We start from the raw sequence: 23089 nt of genomic DNA, 5'->3' as shown, positions 1-23089 counted from the left end.
AAACTGCATATGATCAGAACCATTTGTCAGCATAGTTTGGTGCATCTTATACAGAAAAGGTGCCTGAAAAATGTTGTCTACAGTCTTACTGTGAGAATATTGCATAAGGTTACACACTGCAAACTAGAACTAACTGGCACATTTTGGAAAAGGAAGCAAGACCTAGGGATCAGTAGTAAATTAAGTTGCTTTTTTTTTTTCCCCCTCTTTTTTTCCCCTGGAACAATCCATAGGGACTGAAAGCAGATGAAAACAGGCTGAAGAAACCAAGCTCTTTGGGGGAGGGCTGAAAAGAGGCTAGGGCAGAGGGCACTTATGCTGACTTTAATACTATCTATTATTTCTTCTTGCTGGAGTGCTTACCACTAACCAGCTATTGCCTGCCTTTGAACCTGTTAAATGACAGAACAAAATGAAGAAAATGGAGCTTTATCCTCTCAAGATACCTCACATATTTTTAATATATACCTGAACTTGATTACACAATGGTGAAAACAAGCACTGGCAAAAATGAAAAGTGGGCAGTAGGCTGTGCTACTGAAGTACAAAGAGTGCAGTCCTGGTCCCCATACTTGTGAATATGAAAACAATCATACTGGTTTTGTTTTTGCTTTTCCCTCCCAAATGTCTCAGAAGTTTGCAATTTTTTTCTTTACTACCAGCATAGCTATTCGATATCCAAATATACTTGATACAGTGACTGAGATTTCAAGTTGAAATCCTCTTATCCAGGGAAGCTATTGATTAGTAACTACTGGGAAAAGACACAGCAAACTTTTTCTTTTTGATCTGGATTACATGTTAAAATATGCTAGCATCTAACTGAAGGAAATGTTCACAGTCAAAGGAAAAAATAACGTTGCATGGCTTTTCTCTCTCAGAATGAAGTTAAAATTTCAGGAAAGACAAAGAGATCACAAATGCTTATGTAAGAATAAGAAATAGCTAAGAATGCATAGGGAAATAGTAAAAAGTATTATACCTTTAATACATTCACTCATTTAGTTTTAGTTAGTTTTACAGTAATACCAACATTTATGCTGATTTTAAAGGAAAAAAAATACACATATGCTGCTACTGACTGTGCAAACCCCTGTGGCTGCAGCATCAACCAAGTAACTTGTTAGAACTACTCATTACAGCAAGCAATGTCATAGCCTGGCATCAAGGAACCTCTATTGGCCTAATATTCTTCCCATATCCCACAGAGAAAGAAGTTTCAGTGTATTTTAATCAGCCATTTAAAAGAAGTCTTAGATTTAAAGAGAATTACCTATCAAAGACATTCTTTTAAACAGTATAATTTTGAATTTCAGTTTCCATATTTTGAAGCACTAATGAGACATTTAAACAAATTTATTTACCTTACGGTCTGAATTTACTAAATGCAAATACTGCACTACCTTGCAGAAGACTGTGGTAGACCTCAATTGAGGAGAGAAGTTTAATCATGTTATAAATATGACAACAGTTTCAAATGATCTTACTAAGCATGTTTCGTATTTAATAGGAAATTTTGTCAACAATGAAAGGGGATGCTATAGGCAACACATTATCCCAGAGTTTATCAGAGCATTTCCATGGAGGATTAGTAAGAAAAGGCATTAAATCTTATAGTTACAGTGGTTAAATCCATTACTGATTTTAACCTGAATAACTCTGAAATAGTTGAGAAGTTCTGTACAAAAGCATAAGATGTATTTTAGTAATTCCTTGAAGAAAAACATCAGCACCCCTGTCAGCTGTATTTGCAACCTCAGAGATCATTCTAGAAAAAGGTTTGCTAACCCATTTTTCTTCTAGGAGATCCATTACTAATGCAGTGCAGCTTCTGGAAGTAGAACAAATATTCATGAGGTGGCTTTCCAGTGATAAACAGGATGAAACTAAGCATTGTTGCATATCAAGCTGACACTCATGATAGATAAAACAGAATATACGATCAAGCCCATAGATTGGGGGGGGAAGTCCATTTTATTTTTTCACAGGATAGCAGAAGACTGTTACTTGTTACCTCAGTGCTGTAACTATCAGAGCCTGAGAGACAAGGTAAAAAGTCAGAAATCCTTGGATAAGAGACTGATTTTCAGAAATATAGTTGATAACAGAATTCAACCTATACCATATATTTTTAATCTTCTGATTCATAATAAAAACACTAGAAAATTCCAGTAGACTGTAAACTGTGTATTCACAGAAGTACCTAGAGAATCAAACTGAAAATAGAACTACAAACTTAAAGCTGTGCAAATATGCTTTCTAGAATGACACGTAAAAAAAGTTACTATTATAATAACAGAAATATACATCAAACTTCAAGAAGTTTCCCTTTTTAAAGGTCAGGAAAAGCAAAAGCAAAAAGAAATTGTTTATTGTTTCTGCCAACTTTTTATTTCAGTTTACAATAGTTAACACTTTAATATCTAGGAATACTGCTAAAAAATCTGAAGGCAGCATTTTTCCATTGCTCACAATATATCCCTCTGTAAAAAGGCCTCCCCAAAATCTAAGTGTCCATCTGAATAACAATGCTAAATCCCACAGCTCAGGGCTCATTAAAATAGCAGAATCACTCTATACAGAACACATTTTTCTTTAATGTGTGAATTGTTAGGACCACATCTTATAATGAATCTTATAATGAATTTTGTCTCTGACCTTCAGGACTACTGAATAAAATATCCCATGAAAGAAATACAGAGAGCTTCATTCCCTTCTCTGAGAGATAATTAGCAAATATTTTTCAAAAGTAAAAAAATATAGTAATTATAAAACAAATAGGAAACTTCAATACATGTTTGACATTTATTATAGCCTAATGTATTTGAATACATATCCTCATTTTATTTTTATAGTTTTTTTAATGGCATATCAAATATTAGATATGTTATTCGTAAACAAAAATAAAATGAGGATTGCTCTGAAGTAATTAAATGTCAGGCAAATGATTACACATTAAATATTTGAGGAATGCTCTCTAAAAATTAATTTCTAATAGTTTAAAAATGTTTGACAGATAATTAAGAGGATTAGGAATTGCTTTCAGATTTTTAAGGCCAGTAAATAATACAATGCTTTTAACTATTCTATTTTTTTAGTTCATCCTGTGATGTAGCCTTCACTTCCACTTGCTGTGTCTAGACTAGAACATGCATTATTTGGGTATTACTTATTCTTGTAAGTCATATACTGGATTTCAGATGATTCTAAGTATGTTATTCATCCATTACAGCGAAAACTGCATACAGAATGCAAAATAAGGACTGTATTACATTATCAAGATTATTCTCTGTCAGGTATTGCTGAATTTCATGTCAAATGAAATGGCAAGACTGAATGGCCTCTAGTCTGATAAATTTGGGAACGGTGCCAATAAACATCCATTTATACAAGATAGCTCATGTCAGACAAACATGATATTATCATTATGAAGCTTAGATTAATCACTCTGCATCACACAGTGCCGATATAATACAGTTAGACTACTGTCAGAAATTTCATTTATATGGTGCGGCATTGGGAATTAAGTACTATATAAAATGAATTTCATCTATTAACAAGATTAAAATCAGGCAATGATGATCGAAGAAATTAATTGTATATAAGAACTTTCACATGACAGAATGTCAACGAGGTTCTTCAGAGATCCAGTTTAAGCTAAGTGATCAAAAATTTAGAATACGAACGTGCTGATTAAAGGTACAGTTTGGAAATCAGAAGCACTCTGAAGGAATGGTAAGTGCTTGCAAGGACAGATCAGCTCCACACCACCTCTTGGCTCACCTACAGGTGATATCTGGGAATAAAGAAACCAGGTCATGTTTGGAGAATGCATTTCAAAAGGAACCCAGAAAAGGTCTTGTAAGTCATGTGTTTTATCATGTTGGTACTCATTTTATTGCATAAGATGTATCTGATTTATAGCATAAGGTGTAAAAACTGCTGTGCCAGGTCAGACACACAGTCTGTCTAGTGCAACAGTTTCTCTGAATAGCAAATGCCTAAGGAAGAAGAGAGTATGAATGCTCTTCCCAGTATATTCTCTTGGTCACTGTAAGTTTGCTATTAAAAGACTTTCTGAGTGCTTGATCTACTGCTAACAATAATTTGCTATTTAAATGAATAAAAACTTTCTCAGGGAAAAAATTTAAATCAGTGAAGAGAACCAGTGTAAGACCCTGGGTCTAGAGCACTAGGCAGGCCAATTCAGACATGAAGAATTACACATGTCAAGGCTATAAACATTTTAGAAATTGTTACTGGAGCTCAAACAGAATTTTGTGCCTTGCTCAATTCCCTACATTACGTTATAAACATTTCACAACAGCTGGTCCTTCTTGTACACAAAAAGTAGGAATCCATTAGTGTCCCTGCAGTATTTCTACAACTCTGACTTGTTATGCTTAGAACCACAGTTGTCTGCAATAACATTTGTTGGTTTGTTTTCTTTTCTTCCTGACAGTTGCAATGGTAGAAAACTGTACAGATATAATTCCTGATGACAGTCAGCCTATAAATGTAGGCTCTGTGTGTACATCAATGTAGTACTGAAGTTCTTACCTTTGCCAGTAAACCTCTCCAGCATTAGAGCTACCACTGAAGGAGAAAACTTCTAAACTTTCAGGCTACTTGAATGTAGGTGTGCGTTGTACTTGCTTCAGACAGTGCTATTCCAGCCTCTGGCATTTAATTCCAGGATGGATTATTGGAAAGAAAGCAGAAAGTTAAGGAAAATAGCCAACTTCTTTATGGCCAGTTAGACTTCACTGTGCCTTGTGTCTTCATCTGTTACACTTTGAAATCTTTAGAAATATTAGTGCTGAAAGTTCCTATGACAAAATGCATGACTGTAAAGCCCTTTGGTAAGGGCTTTTATTACATACATTACTGCTCTTCTTATGGCTACTTCTGTTAGAAATATTTACTGCTAAGTAAGAAAAAGAAAATTTAGACTGAACAGTAATAGTTTTAATAACAACCCACCACGTGCTCTAATCACGTAAATCTTTGGTGTACTCATAAGTCTTCATATGCAAGAGCCTTAATTGCTCAGTGAAATGTTGCTAGCATATTACTCATTTTATGATTATTGATGGCTGTTTATGCACAGTTGCTGCCCTGGCAATGTATGCATCTTATTTGATTAGTATCTTTATTGTGCTAACTGTATATAAATAAAAATATGCCTCAAAAATACATGCTGTGACATAATTATTTCAATACATTATATTCACATTAGTTTAAACAGCAAGTTTCTGCTGAACAGAGAACACATATTCCCTCAATATCTTGAAAACTCCTTTTGTAGACAATAGGTATTAGATAACAGAGCCAGAATCAACAAAATACTTTATTTTTAGTGTAAATAATATAATTTAGCTCTGTTTGTTGAATGGATCCTGAAAGAGGACAAATGGAAGTATGTTGGGTAAAGTTACTGGGGGTGTTTTGCTACAGATTTCAGTATGACTAGGCTTTAACTCTGTTTCTAGGATTCCCATTACTGATTTATTTATGTGTGTCAGTGAAGGAGCCCTTAAGTATACTGCAGTATCTAATTTCTATAAAATAACAACAATAGTAATAACAATAATATTTTCCCCCAATATCTAGATCATATTTACACGCACAAGAAATAAAATAATCTGAATTTACACTCATGTAATATGTGCATATGATATATACTGATCACTGGAGGAATTTAATGAGTTCTTTTGTCTCTTTGTAGCCATTGCAAGACTCAAGATAGACACAAGAACGTTATGTGATCTCTGCTTGGGAGCACAATTCCCTCTCATTCATTGCTATATGGTTTAGGAATGGTACTCCCAGTTTACTGCTCCCACTGAGAGTCTGCAAACCATGTACCTCTTGCTTGCTTCTCCTCCTCCCACAGCCTCCCCCTGGGCTGGAGAGAACTGAAGGCACAAAAGGTGAAGATCACAGACTGAGATAAAAACAATGTACTGCAAACAGCAATGAGAGAAGAAAACAAACAGTAACAGCAACAATATGAATGAGGGAGGGTACAAGAAAGAGGGGAACAATCCACGTGTGATTGCTGGAATGGGGTATTACCTGACTGCTCTCTCCAATGCACCTACATGACCAGAAGGAAGTCCTTCTCCCAGAAGACACTCGCTTCCCCCTGCACCCAGCAATGATGTGAGTTGGTATAGAATAACCTCCAGGTCCCCTCTTGGCTACTGAAAAAATTAACCCTGTCCCAGCTGAAACCAGGACACTCTGGTCTTCATACCTCTTCCTTCTTATTTGCTTATAAATTTGTTCTGTTATTGAGAGTCACACTTCTTGGTCTTCCTTTCCCAGACAATCATCACAAGCTTGGTTTGTAAGTGCATTTTCCCTCATCTTCCACGTTCTCTCTGGAAACTAATTCTTAAGAATTTTAAAAATTCTATTGAGAAAGATTCCATAATTTCTCACATTATATGTTCATGCTTCAAGTTTCTCTGTAAGAACACTTGGAAGTGTGTATCATTAGTACTGATCTTGTCTACAGCTTTTCCTGAAAAAGGACGATGCTTACATTTTCATATTAAAAGAGTAGTATTCCCACATAAGAATTCAAATTCCCTTGGGAGTTTGCTTAGAATAATAAGCTCATTTCACATAAACCTATGTAGTGACAATATTTTACTCGCATTTTTTATGAATAGCACATAAAGCTTACAACTTAAGTATTCATTTTCATTTACCTCTCTCTTTCCCAGTTTCTTCCGCACTTCCTGAATCATGATGCCAAGTCATCACTGCTTTCAGTGAAGGTGAACGCCCCCCTATTCAAGCCATTTCTTCAGTGCAAAAGCAGAGAGATTTGTCTCCTCCATGGAAGCTTCCCAGCAGATTCTACTGTGTAATTCTCTAAATAAGCCAAAGACTGCTCTCCCAAAGACCACAGCCCTAAGTCTCACTGTTTATCATCACAACCTTCCTCTGAATACTGAGCTCAATCACTACAACAAAATTTGCCTTTCAGGGAAATGGTTGTCACCAATTCTTGAGAAGGAAAACAGGGACCTGGTTGGACTCAAAAGTGGTCTCAGTGTAGCCAAGAACCTCATGGGTTGCCTGAATAATGCTACCATCCCAGATAATGGTCACAAATGAAGTGGGGAGACTTCTGCCAGTATCTGCTAGTAAGTCACAACCACTACGTCTGCCTGGACAGATAGTCCACAACAGATCTCAAACAGAACCTCCCTGTCCCTTCCTTCCTGCTCCAGCCTTGAACCAGACAGGAGCTGCACATGTCCAGTTTCACTGTGGGGCTCTGCACAAAGATCAGCCTAACAGAGAACACACACCCTCTCCTCCACTTCCCTGTCTGTCCCTTCCAGCATGGTGCATATGGTGCATTGCCTCAGAGATGAAATCTACTGCTATATCCACAAGTAATAAGTATTATAGCACATCAAAACACATTCATATTACACATATTCCAAATGGATTTAGAACTTTTCTCTGTGGCAGTTTTGTGGCTTCCGTCGATACAGGAATATGTTTTCTAATTCATCTAATTAATTAATGAAAAGTAAAACTAAAGATATGGGAACCGTTTTGACTGACATACACAGTGAGTTGGATGAATATTCTTTGACAGATACCTCACAAAATATGCACTGCCAAAATAAGCATAACATTTTTCTTCATTTCTTTAGTAATAACTTTGACTGCCTAAATAAGCACTAGTATTTTCAATACTTAATTTTTTCTTGTATTAGCATAAAAAAACTAACATTATTTGTAATAAATGAAGAGTTTGAGATTTTTTTCTAAGAAATCTAATGAAAAAAATGTTCAGCATTAATTAGTATTATAGTAGAAACATGGGGTCTCCAAGTTCAGGTTTGTTGTTATTTTTAGAATGCAGCAGATACTAGCATCTACTAGAAAAAGAGGGGCTTTTTAATATGCTATTTTATGAAATATAAGGACATCAGCTTAAAAGAGCATAGTTTTAAAATATTTGTTATAGCTCTCAGAAGCATCTTGACAAAAAAGAACATATTTGATCCTGATTTTACATTTCTCTGTGTTTGAGAAATCTGATTCTACCAGCTGCAACATCTGTGCTCCATTCATAATTACTAAGACTGAATGAATCTTTTCACATTCTCTTCAGAGGCATGTTATAAGGTAACATATTTATTACATCTAACGACAGACACAAGAACCTAAAACCCTCAGAAAATTCAATTCACAGGTCCAAAATACTGAAGAGTTTATCGATACATTTGCCAGTGTAAGAAGGAATCTCATATATGCATTAACATTTTTACAGTGAATTAGTATCTCCCCTATGTTCTTGGGGAGAAATCACTTGTGGAAAGAGAAAGAACATTATTTTTCAAGGGATGTTAGAAAGACACTGCTAACTTAATCTTTAGACCTCAGTTGATATCACCAAATACAAATGCCACACACAGCACAGAATTAAGAATTGTTATGGAAATATTCTTTCAGCAGATATACTGGCATATTCCTTGAAACTAGTGGTTTAGGGACTTCCCGAGCTGCAAACATGAAGGTTACTGTCAAGTAGTACAAGTTGCATGAAACAAAACAATTATCAGCTTTATCTTAACAAACTGAAAGTAACAGGACTTTGATCTTCCTTTACCATTACTCCTTCTGTTCCCCCATTCAAATCAGCAACTTCACATGATGTTTCAAAGCAAAACCTTCCCAGAAGCTCAAAAACGCTGCATCTATTCCCATGCTGGACTGTCTTGTAAAAAAATTCCAACACTGAGAAGACTATCAGTGCAAAGTATTCACTTACCTGTTTTTCAGCTTGTCCATATTCTGATCCTTGGGGTGACAAGAAGTGACAAATATGACCATTATTTTTGGCTTTTTCTCGAAGAGCCATAGCAGTTCGTACTGTAGCATTTCTAGCATGAACAAACACCATCACCTTTAGACAGAAAGAAACAGGGCCAATGAGAAATAAAAAAAAGGTTTAATCAAATAATGAAAACACTTCAATTACAAAATATTCCCTATGGGAATGACAAAAACTAGTTAATACATGACATACTGATGAAAACTAATGCCACTTAAGGGCAATTAAAGGATGATGCTGCCTACATTCTATTTAATATTTTCAAAGAGTTTTTGAGATGGTTGTATTTTTAAAAAATTCTTAAATCCTTAAAAATAGGGAACAATTGTTGGCCATAGATAGTTCATCTTCAAAAAGTAGTGAAATTAACACTGATGTAGAGAGCTGTGTTATTTGACACATCCTAAATAATCTGGAAAGCAAATAGTGGGGTGATGAACATTCTAATGCTACAACTTGGCTATGTGAGAGAGGAACAACCAATCAAACAAAAGAGAACTACTGTGCAATGCTCACAGCTGAAAGCCCACAAGCATATCACCACTGTTAACAGCAGGACCACTAATACAATATTCAAAAGCCATGAAAACACTAATCAAAATGTTTGAGAGAATTGTTTTACTTTTTTTTTCATGCTGGTGAGACTGTCAAGAGTCCTCAAAACAGAGTTGGAGTCTTGTACCTAAAAACAACTAAATTATTCCTTTCTGATTACTGCCTATCATAATATATATCTAGAAACAATCCTGTGAGCTTTAGAAACTCTGGTAGTCAGAGGGACTCAGTATACATGCTTCAAGAACTGGAGTGGGACAGATGGGTTAGGACCACATCGCATTGCTCTGAGTTCCCTTTCTCTTCTGTCTCTTATACTCAATAAATTTCAATAAATTCAGCAAGTATAAACAATAAAAAAACATATGTTTCTGCTTTTAGTTAGCAGAGGCTTGGTACAGACTTGATACAACTTCTGTTATGATTTCTAAAGCTTCTGCCTACATGTATGACAATATCTGACACCATAGCAGTCATTCATTCAGAAAGACCTAAGACCTTAGTATGCACACAATAACTAAGAAACGAGCATTGTGAAACTGTCCTCTACCCAGAAGCCTTTCTAGAGTTCTCATAGACACCTAATTTTTGGATGTGCAGCATGTTTCTTCAGTATTTTTTTCCCACTGTTTTTAAAATAATAATGCACATCTGAATTCATTGACTTTTTTGTATTAAGTGATCACAAACCAACACCTGAAAAAATTTAAAGTGATTGCAAAATTGTTGACCGAAAAAAAGAACTTCTCAGACAGACAACAATCTCTGTGCATCTTGTTACATCTTGTAATCTCTGTACATCACCACATGTTTTTAAAGAACCATCCCTATTTTAATTGACATATAACACTTTGTTGACTGTTTTTTCCCCAATGAAGTCAGTAAACATTTATCAAATATACTGTAAGACAGCAATTTAGTCTTAGGAGGGTTAATTTATCCTGTCCTAACTGTGTCAGAGAATATTATATTTCAGTGGCAAAATCTCTGTGCATTACATTATGCAAATAAGTTAGGAAAAGTAATTTAGAAGAAGAGAAACGGTTCCACAGTTACAAGCTGTGTAATTAGATCTGTACTATGCAGTTCAAAGCTAGCTCTGGTGTATATAGCCCTAGTGCTGAAAGCGTCTGCTGCTGCTCTCCTAAAACCAAAGCTTTTAAATAATAAAAAATATACAAGAAAAGAGAAGGCAAATGTCTCTAGCTAGGTTACCTCCTCAGAATTTTCTCAATGCACAAAACAAATCAAACCTTTTCACCAAAAACTTTGTTTAAAATTTCACAGCAGGAACTGCTTGTATTCCCCAAAGAGTTGCATATTCAGGTTTCAATCTTTATGAAATATGTTAGTGCATCACCAAAGCACAGACAAGTGTGCTATTATTACTAAAAATTTATAATCTTGAAATACATTTCTTCTGCCTTGGACAGCAAAAATGCTTGGATTAACTTTTGCCACAGGAAAATACATATTTCAAACTGATATTCTCTATGATAGCCTTAAAAAGGTTCATCATTTTTCTGGGGAAACACGCTGTTTATCTTTCCATCTTGTTATTAAAAGTGCTGGTGACTTGACTGCTTGAGTTCAGCAATTCTCTTTTACTGAATACCTCTCCTCGAAGAGAGAAGGCCTAGGTTTTGCCATCCACTTTGCATCATACCTTTCAAAGAAACTAAGATGAAAGAATGAATTTATTTAATTCAATATTGATATTAATTATGTAGTAAAGAAACAAGTATCTGTATTTTAGCCTCAAGACACTGGATTCACAGAGCTAAATCCTTACAACATGTTCTTTTATGTGGTGCTTGATCTGGGTATTACTTCTGCTGCAAATGAACAGTTAGGGATATTGATCAACAGATTAATCTGTCCAAACATTTTCTCCCTTCAGGTCAGCACGAAAACTCCTCCAAGTGTTTTACAAAACTCAATTCCTAATAAGGTTTCAACACTTTTCCCCAAGGACTGCTAAATACACCTATCTATGTTAAAAACATCTCCCTCCACATCATTAAATGGAACCATCTTACAGACCAAATAAAACTCACTACCATGCAGCCTTATTCCAAAGAGTAATAAAACTGTTTTTGTCTTGCGTTGTGATTTCTCCTTAACTGCCAAGATACAGTTCAAAATTGCAGTGCCCAACATTTACAGAATGAAAAGTATATTACATACAAAAAATACATGAAAACAACAAACACAGTTCACGAATGGCTCGATCAAAAATGGTGATAAATCAGGATATCTTGATTACCAGATCTAACTGATAGCATAGCAGTGTATAAATGTGATCTCCCCTTCCTCTCACCAAATCCAGTAACTCATGAAGAACTACCCAGAACTAGAAACTAAAAGAACAGCAATGAAATAAGAAATTTCATAAGTTGACCTATACTAAAGCTTAAAAAGGTTAATACAGAAATCTTACTTTTACTTTAGCAGATTTTTGTATTTTGCATATTAAATTCTTTCTGCATATTAAACAACACCATGGGAATGGAAAAAGCTGAACAGGCTGTCACTTACCAAGGCAACAAGAGAATTTGAATTTACTTTCTAATTATTTTAATTAATGTTAGTACATCTTGTATTTAAAAGAAATATTGAAATAATTTGCATGTGTACTAAGATCTTCTTTTACACTACAGAAAACTGGAGGATTATTAAGCTGCCTAGTGCTAAAGAGACATTTTTATATTATTCCTTTTCTAAAAAAATTCTTCACAATTTAAAGCAGACTGCATTTACTCACCACATAACATTAAATAATGTGGATTGGAATATAGGAATTTTCATTCAGGTTGAGAAGTCAAAAATGCCAAAAAAATTTTTCAGCAACTCACAATTAAAACATCTGTACACTCAAGAGAAATATTTAGGAAACTGTGCTGAAAACAAAGCTACAAAATACCATACAATATTTTAACAGAAAATATTAAATAATAACAAAGAAAAATATAATGTTTCATAAGCTAATTAAAACAGTAAGGTGATATATTTTGAACTCTTGATAGATTACCATTAATTGCTCTCTAAATTTTGATTTATTCACTCAAATAAATTACTTCTGTTCATCCCTGTTTAAACAAAACCTAGGATTTTTTTTTAAAAGTCTTAATAATCTCATTAAAATATCTACTTAACATCACTATTTATCTAACTACATTTCTATTTAGACATACTGGGTTTTAAGGGGTAACAACTCCATTGTGCAGATATTTTTACTATTGTAATGTGCACTTGCTCATTTATTTATCTGCAATAATACTACTTTTTAAAGACGTGCCCTATAATTTTAATTTCTGTATTTTTTTTTAACGTGGAAATGTATATTTACTTAAAATGTGACTATCCTAGCGAATGTTTTATTGCACAGTCCCATCTAATTTTTTTATTTCTTATAAATCACAGACTCTTTTGAGTTGGAAGAGAACTGCAAGGATCATCAAAATCCTACTCCTGGCCCTGCACAGGACACCCCCAAGAATCACATCATGAGCATTGTCCAAATTCTTCTTGAACTCTGTCAGGCTGGTGCTGTGACCACTTCCCCGGGGAGCCTGTTCCAGTGCCCAACCACCCTTTGGGTGAATAAACTTTTTCTAACATTTAACCTAAACCTTCCCCAACTGAGCTTTATGCCATTCATGAAACTATGTAGAGTTATGGTGAGGACATTATATCAGAAATTGTTAATTTTTTTCCTATTGGCTCTTCCTTCATTTTGCCTCATATGCTCTATATCTATCCATAAAAATTGCTCTCTCACACACATTTTGAAATACTATCATCTTTTTTATTCTTAATTTTCATTTGTCTTACAGTAAGAGTAGGACTAAGGATAAGTCTTTGCTCTGATCTTTCCCATTCGTCTCAGGGACTCTGGGATTCCTGCAGGCAAATCTTACCAGCAAGACAAAGGTAAAGAGGACATAGAATAGCTCAATGTTATGCATGCTCTATGCCACAAGGTTTCCTGCTCCATTCAGCAAAGAGCCATCATTTTCCTTAGCTGTCTTCCTGCTGCTGCTGTACTTGTGGAAGCCCTTCTCACTGCCCTTTACACACCTTGCCAGATGCACCTTCAGAGAGAGTTTGGCTTTCCTAAATCTATTTCTGCATGCTTGGACAGTGGCTTTATATTACTCCTGGGTTTCCAGTCCCTGCTTTACCCTCCTGTCTGCTTCCTTATCATGTTCGTCAGGAGTTTCTTTCTCATCTACACTTGCCTTGGGCCATTTTGTTTGATTTCCTGCACATCAAAATAGACTGTTCTTGAGCTTGGAAGATCTGAACCCTGAAACCCCCTAGCTCTCCCAGCCCACCTGTCATAGGATCTTTCAAGATTTCTGAAAAGGCCAAAGTGTTCTCCTATAGCCCAGGATAGTGCCGCTTTCCACCTTGTTCCCTCCATCAGAATCTGGAACTCCACCATCTCATGGTCACTGCAGCCAAAATATCTCCCAGCAGGCAGATCCCCAACCTGTTCTTTGCTTTTTGTAAGTACAAGGTCCAGCACAACATCAGCCTTCATCAGCTTGTCAATCATCTGTGCTGGGAAATTGTCACCAATGCACTCCAGAAACTTACTGGATTGGTTTTGCTCTGTTGTGTTGTCTCTCCAGCAGATATTGGGGTGGTAAAGTCTCCCTGGTAGACCAGAGACTACAAACATTAAGCTGCTTCTAGCTGTCTGAAGAAGGCCTCATTTACTTTATTCCTGATCAGTGTCTATAGCAAAATCCCACAATGACATTGCTTATGTCTATTTACTGGCTAATCCTCCTCCTAAATTCTCAGCTGGCACATCATCCATGCCTAGGCAGAGCTGTGGGTATCCCTGCTCACAAGAAAATTTCTTGCTACCCTAATCTCAGCCTTGCTCAAGATTCTGTTTCCACCCCTTGCAGCACTCAGTCATGTGAGGCATCACATCACATCTCTGATCTCAATACCATCTTAGCTCATCAATTAGGGATGCAGATCCCTAATTTCTCCCTTCTGTTCCATATGCTGCATGTAGCAGTGCACAGGCATTTCAGAGAGGCACTGAGCTATGCTCCTCTAAAACATGACATTGTGTCCTCTGCCACTATGTAAAACTGAAAGATACAGGGGTTTGGTGTCATTTCCATTCGAGGCTATGGATAAAACAGTTATGGACCTTAAGTGACACTGAGCCTCTAGCATTAAAATAAGAGACTCTCATGACATCAAACCTTTACATTGAAGAACAGCCAGCATTTATGCAGCAGCAGTTTTGGGAGGATGCTTTGAGAAAAAAGTACTTGCCACATGAAACTTCATGACTCTGCCTTTATACAACAGTTATATACAATTTCCACTAAAGAAAACCTGTTTCAGAACAGTATAATAGGATCTGTGCTATCTTCCATTTGTAGCATTAGCCAAATATATTACAAATTGCAGAGGAAAAATGAATAGAGTGAAAATTAAAGCAGAGGGTGAATTAAAAATAAGACAAACAAACAATACTTTACTGACTTCTACAGGTAGTAGAAATTATTCTGAATTTTAATTGACAGGCTAGAAATAGAAATAGAAATAGCAATAACTATTCTTATATATAAAATTAAACAAGAATAGCTAGTCCATTACAATGCAAATATATGTCATTAGGTAGTTAACAATTGCATTTTTGCAGATGCCAATGGACTTGAATGACAATTATTATTCAAAATTATAAGCAGCTTTTCACTGTATCTTTTTTTAGAAAAACAAGATCATATAATAATTTGTTTCAAGCATTTCCCTTTGTCCTGTTTTGACACTAACTATTTTGATTTTGCATAATAAAATATGTTTCTATGGTATAATAAATTATATTTTCAACAAATATCACTCTAGATTAAGAGTTGTCATGTTCACCGTGTCTCTTCTTATATTTTCAAATCATTTATACTCACATGTATAACGTTCATAATACACAAAAATGACCCAGGAGTCAGTAGTGATAAACAGATCTATTTGGCTTTAAAAAAGGAAAGGAACATAAAAGATACTGGAGAAATCTTTATATCTATTCCTGTTACTTTTACTTAAGCAAAAAAAATTAAGAAAGTTGCCATGTCAATCTATCTTCTGGTTTCAGTAACATAAACCTACTAAACAGTTAAAAGAACAGTCATGTTTTCTAATTTTTATCAGTACTGATTTAAAGACAGACCTTTATCCAGATTTTTGGTCCTAATCAACAGGCTTTCTGTAACATCGGAAAAATAAAGAACTGCTTTCAAGCACAAGAAGTGTTTTTAATATGAAATGTAATAAAGTTATGAAGAACTTAAATGATGCATTTATTGTTAACAGCAGTAAATTGTGCTAGAACAAAGAGAATCTCCCTTCTAAGCCCACATGTTATATACCTAGCCCTTCTCAAAATATCCTGGCCTAAATACGAGTATCATAAATACCTCATGAATAAAAGGCATGCAATTTTCCAAATGTAATACATTCTGGATTCATCTTTTCAGTAGCCACAAGGAGAACTCTCAACACCACAGCATTACATAATTGAGAAACTTCATACTCTGGAAAGTGATTAGAAGCATAAAATCAAAAGGAATTTCCTTATGCATCTTAGTGAAAATTTATTTTCTATCCTCATGGATTTCTCAAAATACCTTATTTTATACAGCAACGTATGTTTCTGTGTATTTGTAATTGGAATCCACCAATGACATTACCATTGGATTCTCAGGTGACACCTGTTATAAGTCTGTGACAGGCATAAGGTCTTGATGGACAATAGCTGCCTTGTTACATTTTGAATAATTTGCAGATGTTTGACAAAAATCAGGTAGTTTGTTTATATAGTTGATACTATCATGATAAATTAACACACAGATCCACTTCTTTCAGAGCTACAGGGCAAGAATTTTCAAAAGCTTTGAACCACTGACAATGCTTAACATGTCTTTCGGAGTATCATTTAACTTTGTCGTTGAATTCTTCAAAAATAATGTGGAGCTGACAGAAATCCACAGCCTTAACTTTCCACAATCTTCTAGACTGCTAATGGTTTGCAGTGTCACATCTGAAAATCAGCTTTTAACATAGAGCTACTAAAACTCATCACATATGGCTGCAAGACTGGTCAAGTCGGCCTTTGCCACATTTGCAAGCAGTAAATCTGCAACTTAACGCTTAGGTCATCCACAAAAGGCCAACTGGCTCAGGTTGTAACCATCTATTTCTTCATTTAAATAAAATTTTATGCTATGAGAAGTTGCTCGTCTGGAATTAAATTTGATTTTTGATTTAATGATTCAATGAAAATTCATAATATTGGAAGAAGAATAGTTCTAAATAGTACTACTTGCTAGCTTAAACAGCTGTAATTACCAATACCTACAACAGCTGTGTAGCTGTGCAAGACTGCAGACATAAACTGAACACCTCATGTACTCATAATTAATGAGAAGATATTAAATTGGTGTTTCCAGTTTACATAAATTCATTGTGAACACCTGAGTATACATATACAGACAAACTACTATATAAATACAAGCATACATGCAAAAATTAGAATACTGCATAGAAACATTGCACACAAACATTTAGAAAGCTCCCTAATTGTAGAATTATGGGGTTTTATATACATGACTTGTTATAGCATCAATTTCCAGCAATTTCCTCAGCTGTTCATAAAGGCAGCTGACAAGGTAAATGTTGAAAGTCAAACAAATTTGACGAGAAAATACAGAGGAAAATAGTACATACATATCATTTGACAATAACATGAAACATCTGGTATAAAACACTTCTTGAAGCTTATCTTTTACACAGCACATCAATACAGTATTTTCAATTACAGTAAGATACAAAATTTCATTTCTCAAGGCATAACATTATATTAACTATTATATCCTTAAAGTTGAAAAAGCAGTTATTATGTAAAGGAAGAGTATAAATAAATGATGAAGAGGCAGAACATAAAAATAGTGCACCATCACTGAATTAGTTTGTGATTTTGTTAAAGAAACCACACATACAAATGGGCCCTAATTGTGCAAAAACTGCAAAAGCAAACTATCCAAAACCTAAATTCTTCACTTAATCAGCTGTCAGGGAAATAACATTTAAAATAATCAGTCATAATTCAGCTATCCTGCCATTCCACTTTACCTTCTATATTTGTGTATTTTTGTTCATACATGTGCGCACATATAAATATAGAAGCAACATATGCACATACATATATGCAAATAAGCTACACCAGGTGATGGAAGAGAAACAACCTGTACAGCTATAGAAGCACAAAAACTCATGCTGAAATAAACTCTTCAAGCTCTAAAATGAAAACCTAGAAAAAAATACCCAATCTAGATGAAGAATACATTTTAACAAATCCTGTAACTTCTCAGAGTTATTTGTCCAAAGCATGCTATAAACACTGTTTCACCCAGGAAAAAATATTAGGATAAGCTTAATTTTCAAGGTACTAAGTTCCAGAGAGATCTCTGAAGAAAATACTGTTTTATTAAATCTTATCTCAAGACATGGCTATAAAAGCACTGTCAACAGCTCCAGTAACTAAGCTTATTAAACTTTTATCTTCACACGGCTTCTGCAGACAAATAACAGCTGGAAAACTGATAATAAAGAAATTTAATCCATCATTTTTACAGATGAAATTAATACCTGTCAAATTCACTGCTGACAATTTAATATAATAGATTTAAATTAACTACTCTATTTCTTTTTTAGTTTAAGATAGCTCAGAAAAACAAGATGACACTTAGTACTGCAAAGTTCAAGTCAATTATTGTTCATAGAGAACAATTACAGACAAAGTGAATGCCTTATGTGCAACATACATCACAGAACCAGCCTGGACTATATAAGTTCAAATATAATTTGTTTCTGATCTGAGACAACAAAAATATTGATGTAAAAGAGTAAAGTATTAAAAATCTGTGCAAGGTGATACTTAGAAATTATTCCAAAATTTTTAAAAACACCTCAAAATTATTTCTAATGAACTAAATGCAAACCAGTGGTGTAAGACAACATTTTAATTAAGAACATAAATTCTAATTAATAAAGCAATCTTGATCTCCAGAAAACTGCATAGTAACCACCCAACGCGTAGACTAATTAAAAATGTTACAACTATAAATGGCTGTATTCTGCACATTCATTTAATTTTAAAAGATAAAAGGTAAAAGCTTGTGACAGGTATATCAGATGCAGTTGAGACAATACTGCAAAAGCAGAAGAGAACACAATCCAGCCAAACCTAAAAAACTAGCTGAAAATGAGAAGAGTAAAAGCTCAGAAACTAACAGTGTACTTGAAAAAGCACTTTCTTCAAAAGGTGAAACAAGCACAAAATGGGCAGTTCAAAATCACCACTCAGTGCATCAACAAGAATAGATGGTTTGTATAAAGATGTTCATTGTTATTTTTCATCCACGTTTTTCATCCCAGTAGTGAGATTTCTAGTATGTTAATTCAGAAGAGGCTTATTGTATCTCTACTGGTTTGCAGTTATTAGCTTAAGTTGTTGTTAATTTTGTACAATTACTACTACTGCATTCACTTTGTGATGTTGTGGTGAGGCTTTCAATGCCATATAGCACTTCAAAAATCCAAGTTCTTTGCAACAGACTTGGCATCTTTGGTCACTAGAAAAGCTGTTCCTTGCATAGTGAAACCACTTCTTGCAAAGCCATGATGTCTCCTCAGTATTTATGGACTGACACCTTGAACCTCAATGCCTGCACAAACAGCAGGCAATGAGAAGCACAGAAAGGTGTCAGAACTTCCATGGAACAGCCAGTTTTTGCTGTGAACTGAAAACACCAAGCTCAGTGAGAAAATGAACTTTCAAGGAATCACAGAATAAGCTGAGCTGGAAGGCAAACCCGTGGATCGTCAAGTCCAACTCCTAGAGTTTCCCTGAGTACCAGAGCTAGTGAAAGAAAAGTTAAAACAGATAGTCATGTCAGACTTACACAGAAAACTCTCGAAAACAGTGGGAAAACAGGAATTATTGTCTTAAAAAGGAAGAGAGGTTGCAGAAGATAAGAGATTGCCAAAGGCACTCCAAGTTAAAACTGTCATAAATAGACAAAACGGCAAAGGACCAAAGTGCACTGAATGGAACCAGGACTGAAACTTAGATACCTGTGACTGAAGACAAGTAGAGTAACAGAGTCCTGAAGATCAGGAAGAAAAGCCATGCAGGAAAGTAAGGTGAAGAGAGAAAATACAAGAGTCCTGCTGAAACAACACTAAGGGCAAAGAAAACACAGGACTTCTTTTGAAGGTTTAAGTAGTATCAAAGAGAATCACCTATAAGAAAAGGATAACAAGAAAATGTTGGAGAAATAAAAGAGGTGAATAGTCTGGGGAATGTGGCAAAAGAAGAGTTTTATGGCTGCAGTTTGAGGAAGAATCTCCTTCAAAAGCTTTCAAGAACTTCAGCAACAACTCTTCTAATTGATAATACAAGAAATTTATGGGATTTTTTTCTCAAGTGAATTTCAGACCAAAAAAACAAGAAAGAAAAAAAGCAAAGATAGCAAAGGCTAAGGTTCTGACAAACTCATAACAGTAAAAATATTTAAGAGGTGATGGGGACAATGGAAGAAACATGAGGTCATCTCCTGATAACCAAGCTAATGAGATAAACCAGCAAAAGGTCAGTAACAGCAGGAGACAAAATGCACGTGAATTTATGTCAGAGTTAAAACCAGTTAACTCCCTAGGATACTAACTTAAAACAACTGAACCTTGACAAAGAGAGCAGCAGTTCAATACATTAGATAAAGGAATTTAACATGAAATCAAAATTTACACATGATATGTTTCAGAGGAATAACCAAAACCTTCAAAATACTGTGTTATTTCTCAAAACCCCTAAAAATACTGTTATTTCTCAAACCATAACATGACAAGAGTGTCATGTTGTTGTCATAAATTTTTAAGATAAATACAGTATGATATGAATTGTCCTAAACTGGTGGTGGGAGGAAAAGGGTAAAAGCAGAAGAATGGTGAGGAGGATGGTAGATTTACTCAAGTGATCTTGCAGCTGGGATTGCCTAGGCCTGAAGATTACAGTATGGGAAAACCCATATACTATGCCCATTGCTGTTTATCCTTTGTCTGTTTTGAGAAATAGAATCTCGTGTGCTGAGCTAACGTAGGTGTTCACATAGACTTGGAGGCACTCTCATGGACAAGCCTGAGATCCCTGTCCTGCGAGAGATCAAAGCTCAGAGATCATAAAAAGCCCAGGGAGATCCCAGCACAGTGGTACAATATGTGGGCCCCTGGTAGATGGGTGCAAACAGCAGCCCCACTGCCCATCAGGATGGACTGAGCCTGGCAGTGCCTGTGCTGCCCCTCGTGTGTCTCTGCTGCCAAGACACTGCTTCAGGATCCTCCAGTGAGTGAGGTAATGGAAAAATGAACTCTTTGCATTTCAGCCTGGGTTTGGGGTCGTTCTGGCCACGTGCCTGTGTCGACTCACACAGCTGGCCAGCAGTGTAATGTTTCGATTTATTATAAAAATGATGCCAACACATGCAGTCTTCAGTCACTGTCTTTGCTGATCTCCCAAGGCTCTCCACTGGCTGCCTCAGAAAGGTGCTGCCTGAACCCCAGAACTTGTTGCCATTAGATGCCCTTCTCAAAGCGCTGGAAAATGTGAATTTTTTTTCAGCTCTGTAGCTGAAATAATGCTTTTGATTGATGTGGCCCACTAGTGGTGATTGTCTGAAAAAAGACAGCTGTAATAACACTGAAGGAATGATAATTTTCAGTCACTTAGCCTTCACCTAGTCTTCAAGTGAAGAGTATCCTGGAAGAGAAATGCCGGAAAAATACTCCACCTGCAACTGAGCATAGAATCATATTTTCTGACAGTTTTTTCTTTCTGTATTTAAAGAATCTTTGGTTTATTAAGAGGTAGAAATAAAATTCAGAAAGTGAAAATTAGTCCAGGAAGATCTTTTTAGATTATATCAGAACATAGCAAAATCAAAGTATGACACAAAAACAAATATTCACCAATATCAAGCATGGAAGGACAGTCCCAGAAAAGCAGACTTAACAGCACTAGAGGTTCTCACTTAAAGCCATCTTAGGAGATAGGATCTGCCAGAGAAAACTTCTAACAGATTTCTACATTTTTAGCAATCCTACCAAATGAGCACACTGATTTTAAAAGTACTTGAAGACCTTTGGGATATTTTTTGATCTTACTTCTTTAGTCACATCAGGAAGTTTCTATAACAAAAACCCCAGAAAACTCAGTAGGGCAAGCCATCTATCAAACTTCCTCAAGTTAAACAAAAGGAGAATTGTGCTATAAGACAAATGTTATTGTTTCAGTTGCATTTGGTAATTCAAAGTGAAGCCTACAAATGAGATATCTCATTAGTCTGAGCAGATGGATCAAAACTAAAGACTGAATCACCAACTCATAATTTCCCAGCAGCCAGGAAGAGCTTGAAGTCTTGCAGAGGATGAATGTTGAAAAATCAACATAAAAAGCTTCTCTCCATCTGTCAAAACACATGCCTATAGAATGCAACTACTCCTACCAGCCTTAGCCTTAAAAAAATGAAAACATACATACATCTAATAAAAACACATGGATGTATAACAGTAGTCAAACCTCACACTGCAACCCACAATACAACAGTGACACATCAGCATGAATTCCACAAGAGTAAACTATTTAGTTCTGGTACGGCAGAATTCTTTGAGAATGAGTTAACAGAACAGTAGACAAACAATGCTGAATTTAATTCATTAAGACATTCCAAAGACACTGGTCAAGAATCTTAAAAGAGACAACATTGTGAAAGCTTGATGGCCACAGGAAGATCTACATTAACTCAAGCAAGTTTAGAAGAGGGAAAGTGTTTTTCTCTGGTTCTGGTATTTCTTTCTTGCACTTCATGTAAAACAGAACAGAGAGGTTTTTGGCTCTCTGGAGCACTGCTAATGAAATCTGTGTCTGTCACACATCACTGCCTGAATAGACATAAAATCTCAACCATGTCCCGGAAGTCACACAGATACACAACAGCTATGGAAATTTTTTCTTAAGTATTTGGGGGCAAGAGATGAGTACATCTTTTTAAGAAATATTTTTAGAAGCAACCACAGCTTTGTAAAAAAAGCTTATGAAATTTGCACATACATAATGTTAATAAATACAAGTTTTATGGATAACACAAGCTAAGAAAGGTAACAGAGCATGATGATAACAGCCTATGGCGAACATGGACATGAAGTAATGGGTTTTTTGGAAACTAAGAAAATCAAAGGGCATTCTCAAAATTGTGCAAAGACACTGAAGAAAACCTTTCTAGTGTAACATTCATCGTATTAGCTTATAATATTCATCTTCCACTATGGAGCAGGCACCTCAATCTAGATATATCTACATGAGGTTTTTTTTTTTCACTTTTTAAACATCTGCAGTTACTCTAAGGATTAGACAGATCATTTGTCATAGCACACTCATTAAAAGGAAAACTCTAACTTTTCATGTGGTACAGTACTACATACTATAATTAGACAATGAGCTGATGTCCTTGGTTCTGCATTGTCAAAGCCTGTATAATGCTACCTGTATATCATTCATTTCAGGTTATGATATTTTGTTTA

At 35.4% G+C, this 23089-nt stretch overlaps 1 protein-coding gene across 1 annotated transcript in view; it reads right to left on the bottom strand.

Moving 5' to 3' along the window:
• The window catches only part of ASCC3 (activating signal cointegrator 1 complex subunit 3), a 256973-nt gene that overhangs the window by 120681 nt on the left and 113203 nt on the right, over positions 1-23089 (bottom strand). The window contains exon 14 of the mRNA XM_069011075.1: positions 8807-8941. Coding sequence (XP_068867176.1) covers positions 8807-8941 — 135 coding nt within the window. The remainder of the gene's footprint in view (positions 1-8806; positions 8942-23089) is intronic.

The sequence above is a fragment of the Aphelocoma coerulescens genome, chromosome 3 (assembly GCF_041296385.1).
Source record: "Aphelocoma coerulescens isolate FSJ_1873_10779 chromosome 3, UR_Acoe_1.0, whole genome shotgun sequence".
Taxonomy (NCBI): Eukaryota; Metazoa; Chordata; class Aves; order Passeriformes; family Corvidae; genus Aphelocoma; species Aphelocoma coerulescens.
This window is presented reverse-complemented; position numbering and strand designations above follow the sequence as displayed.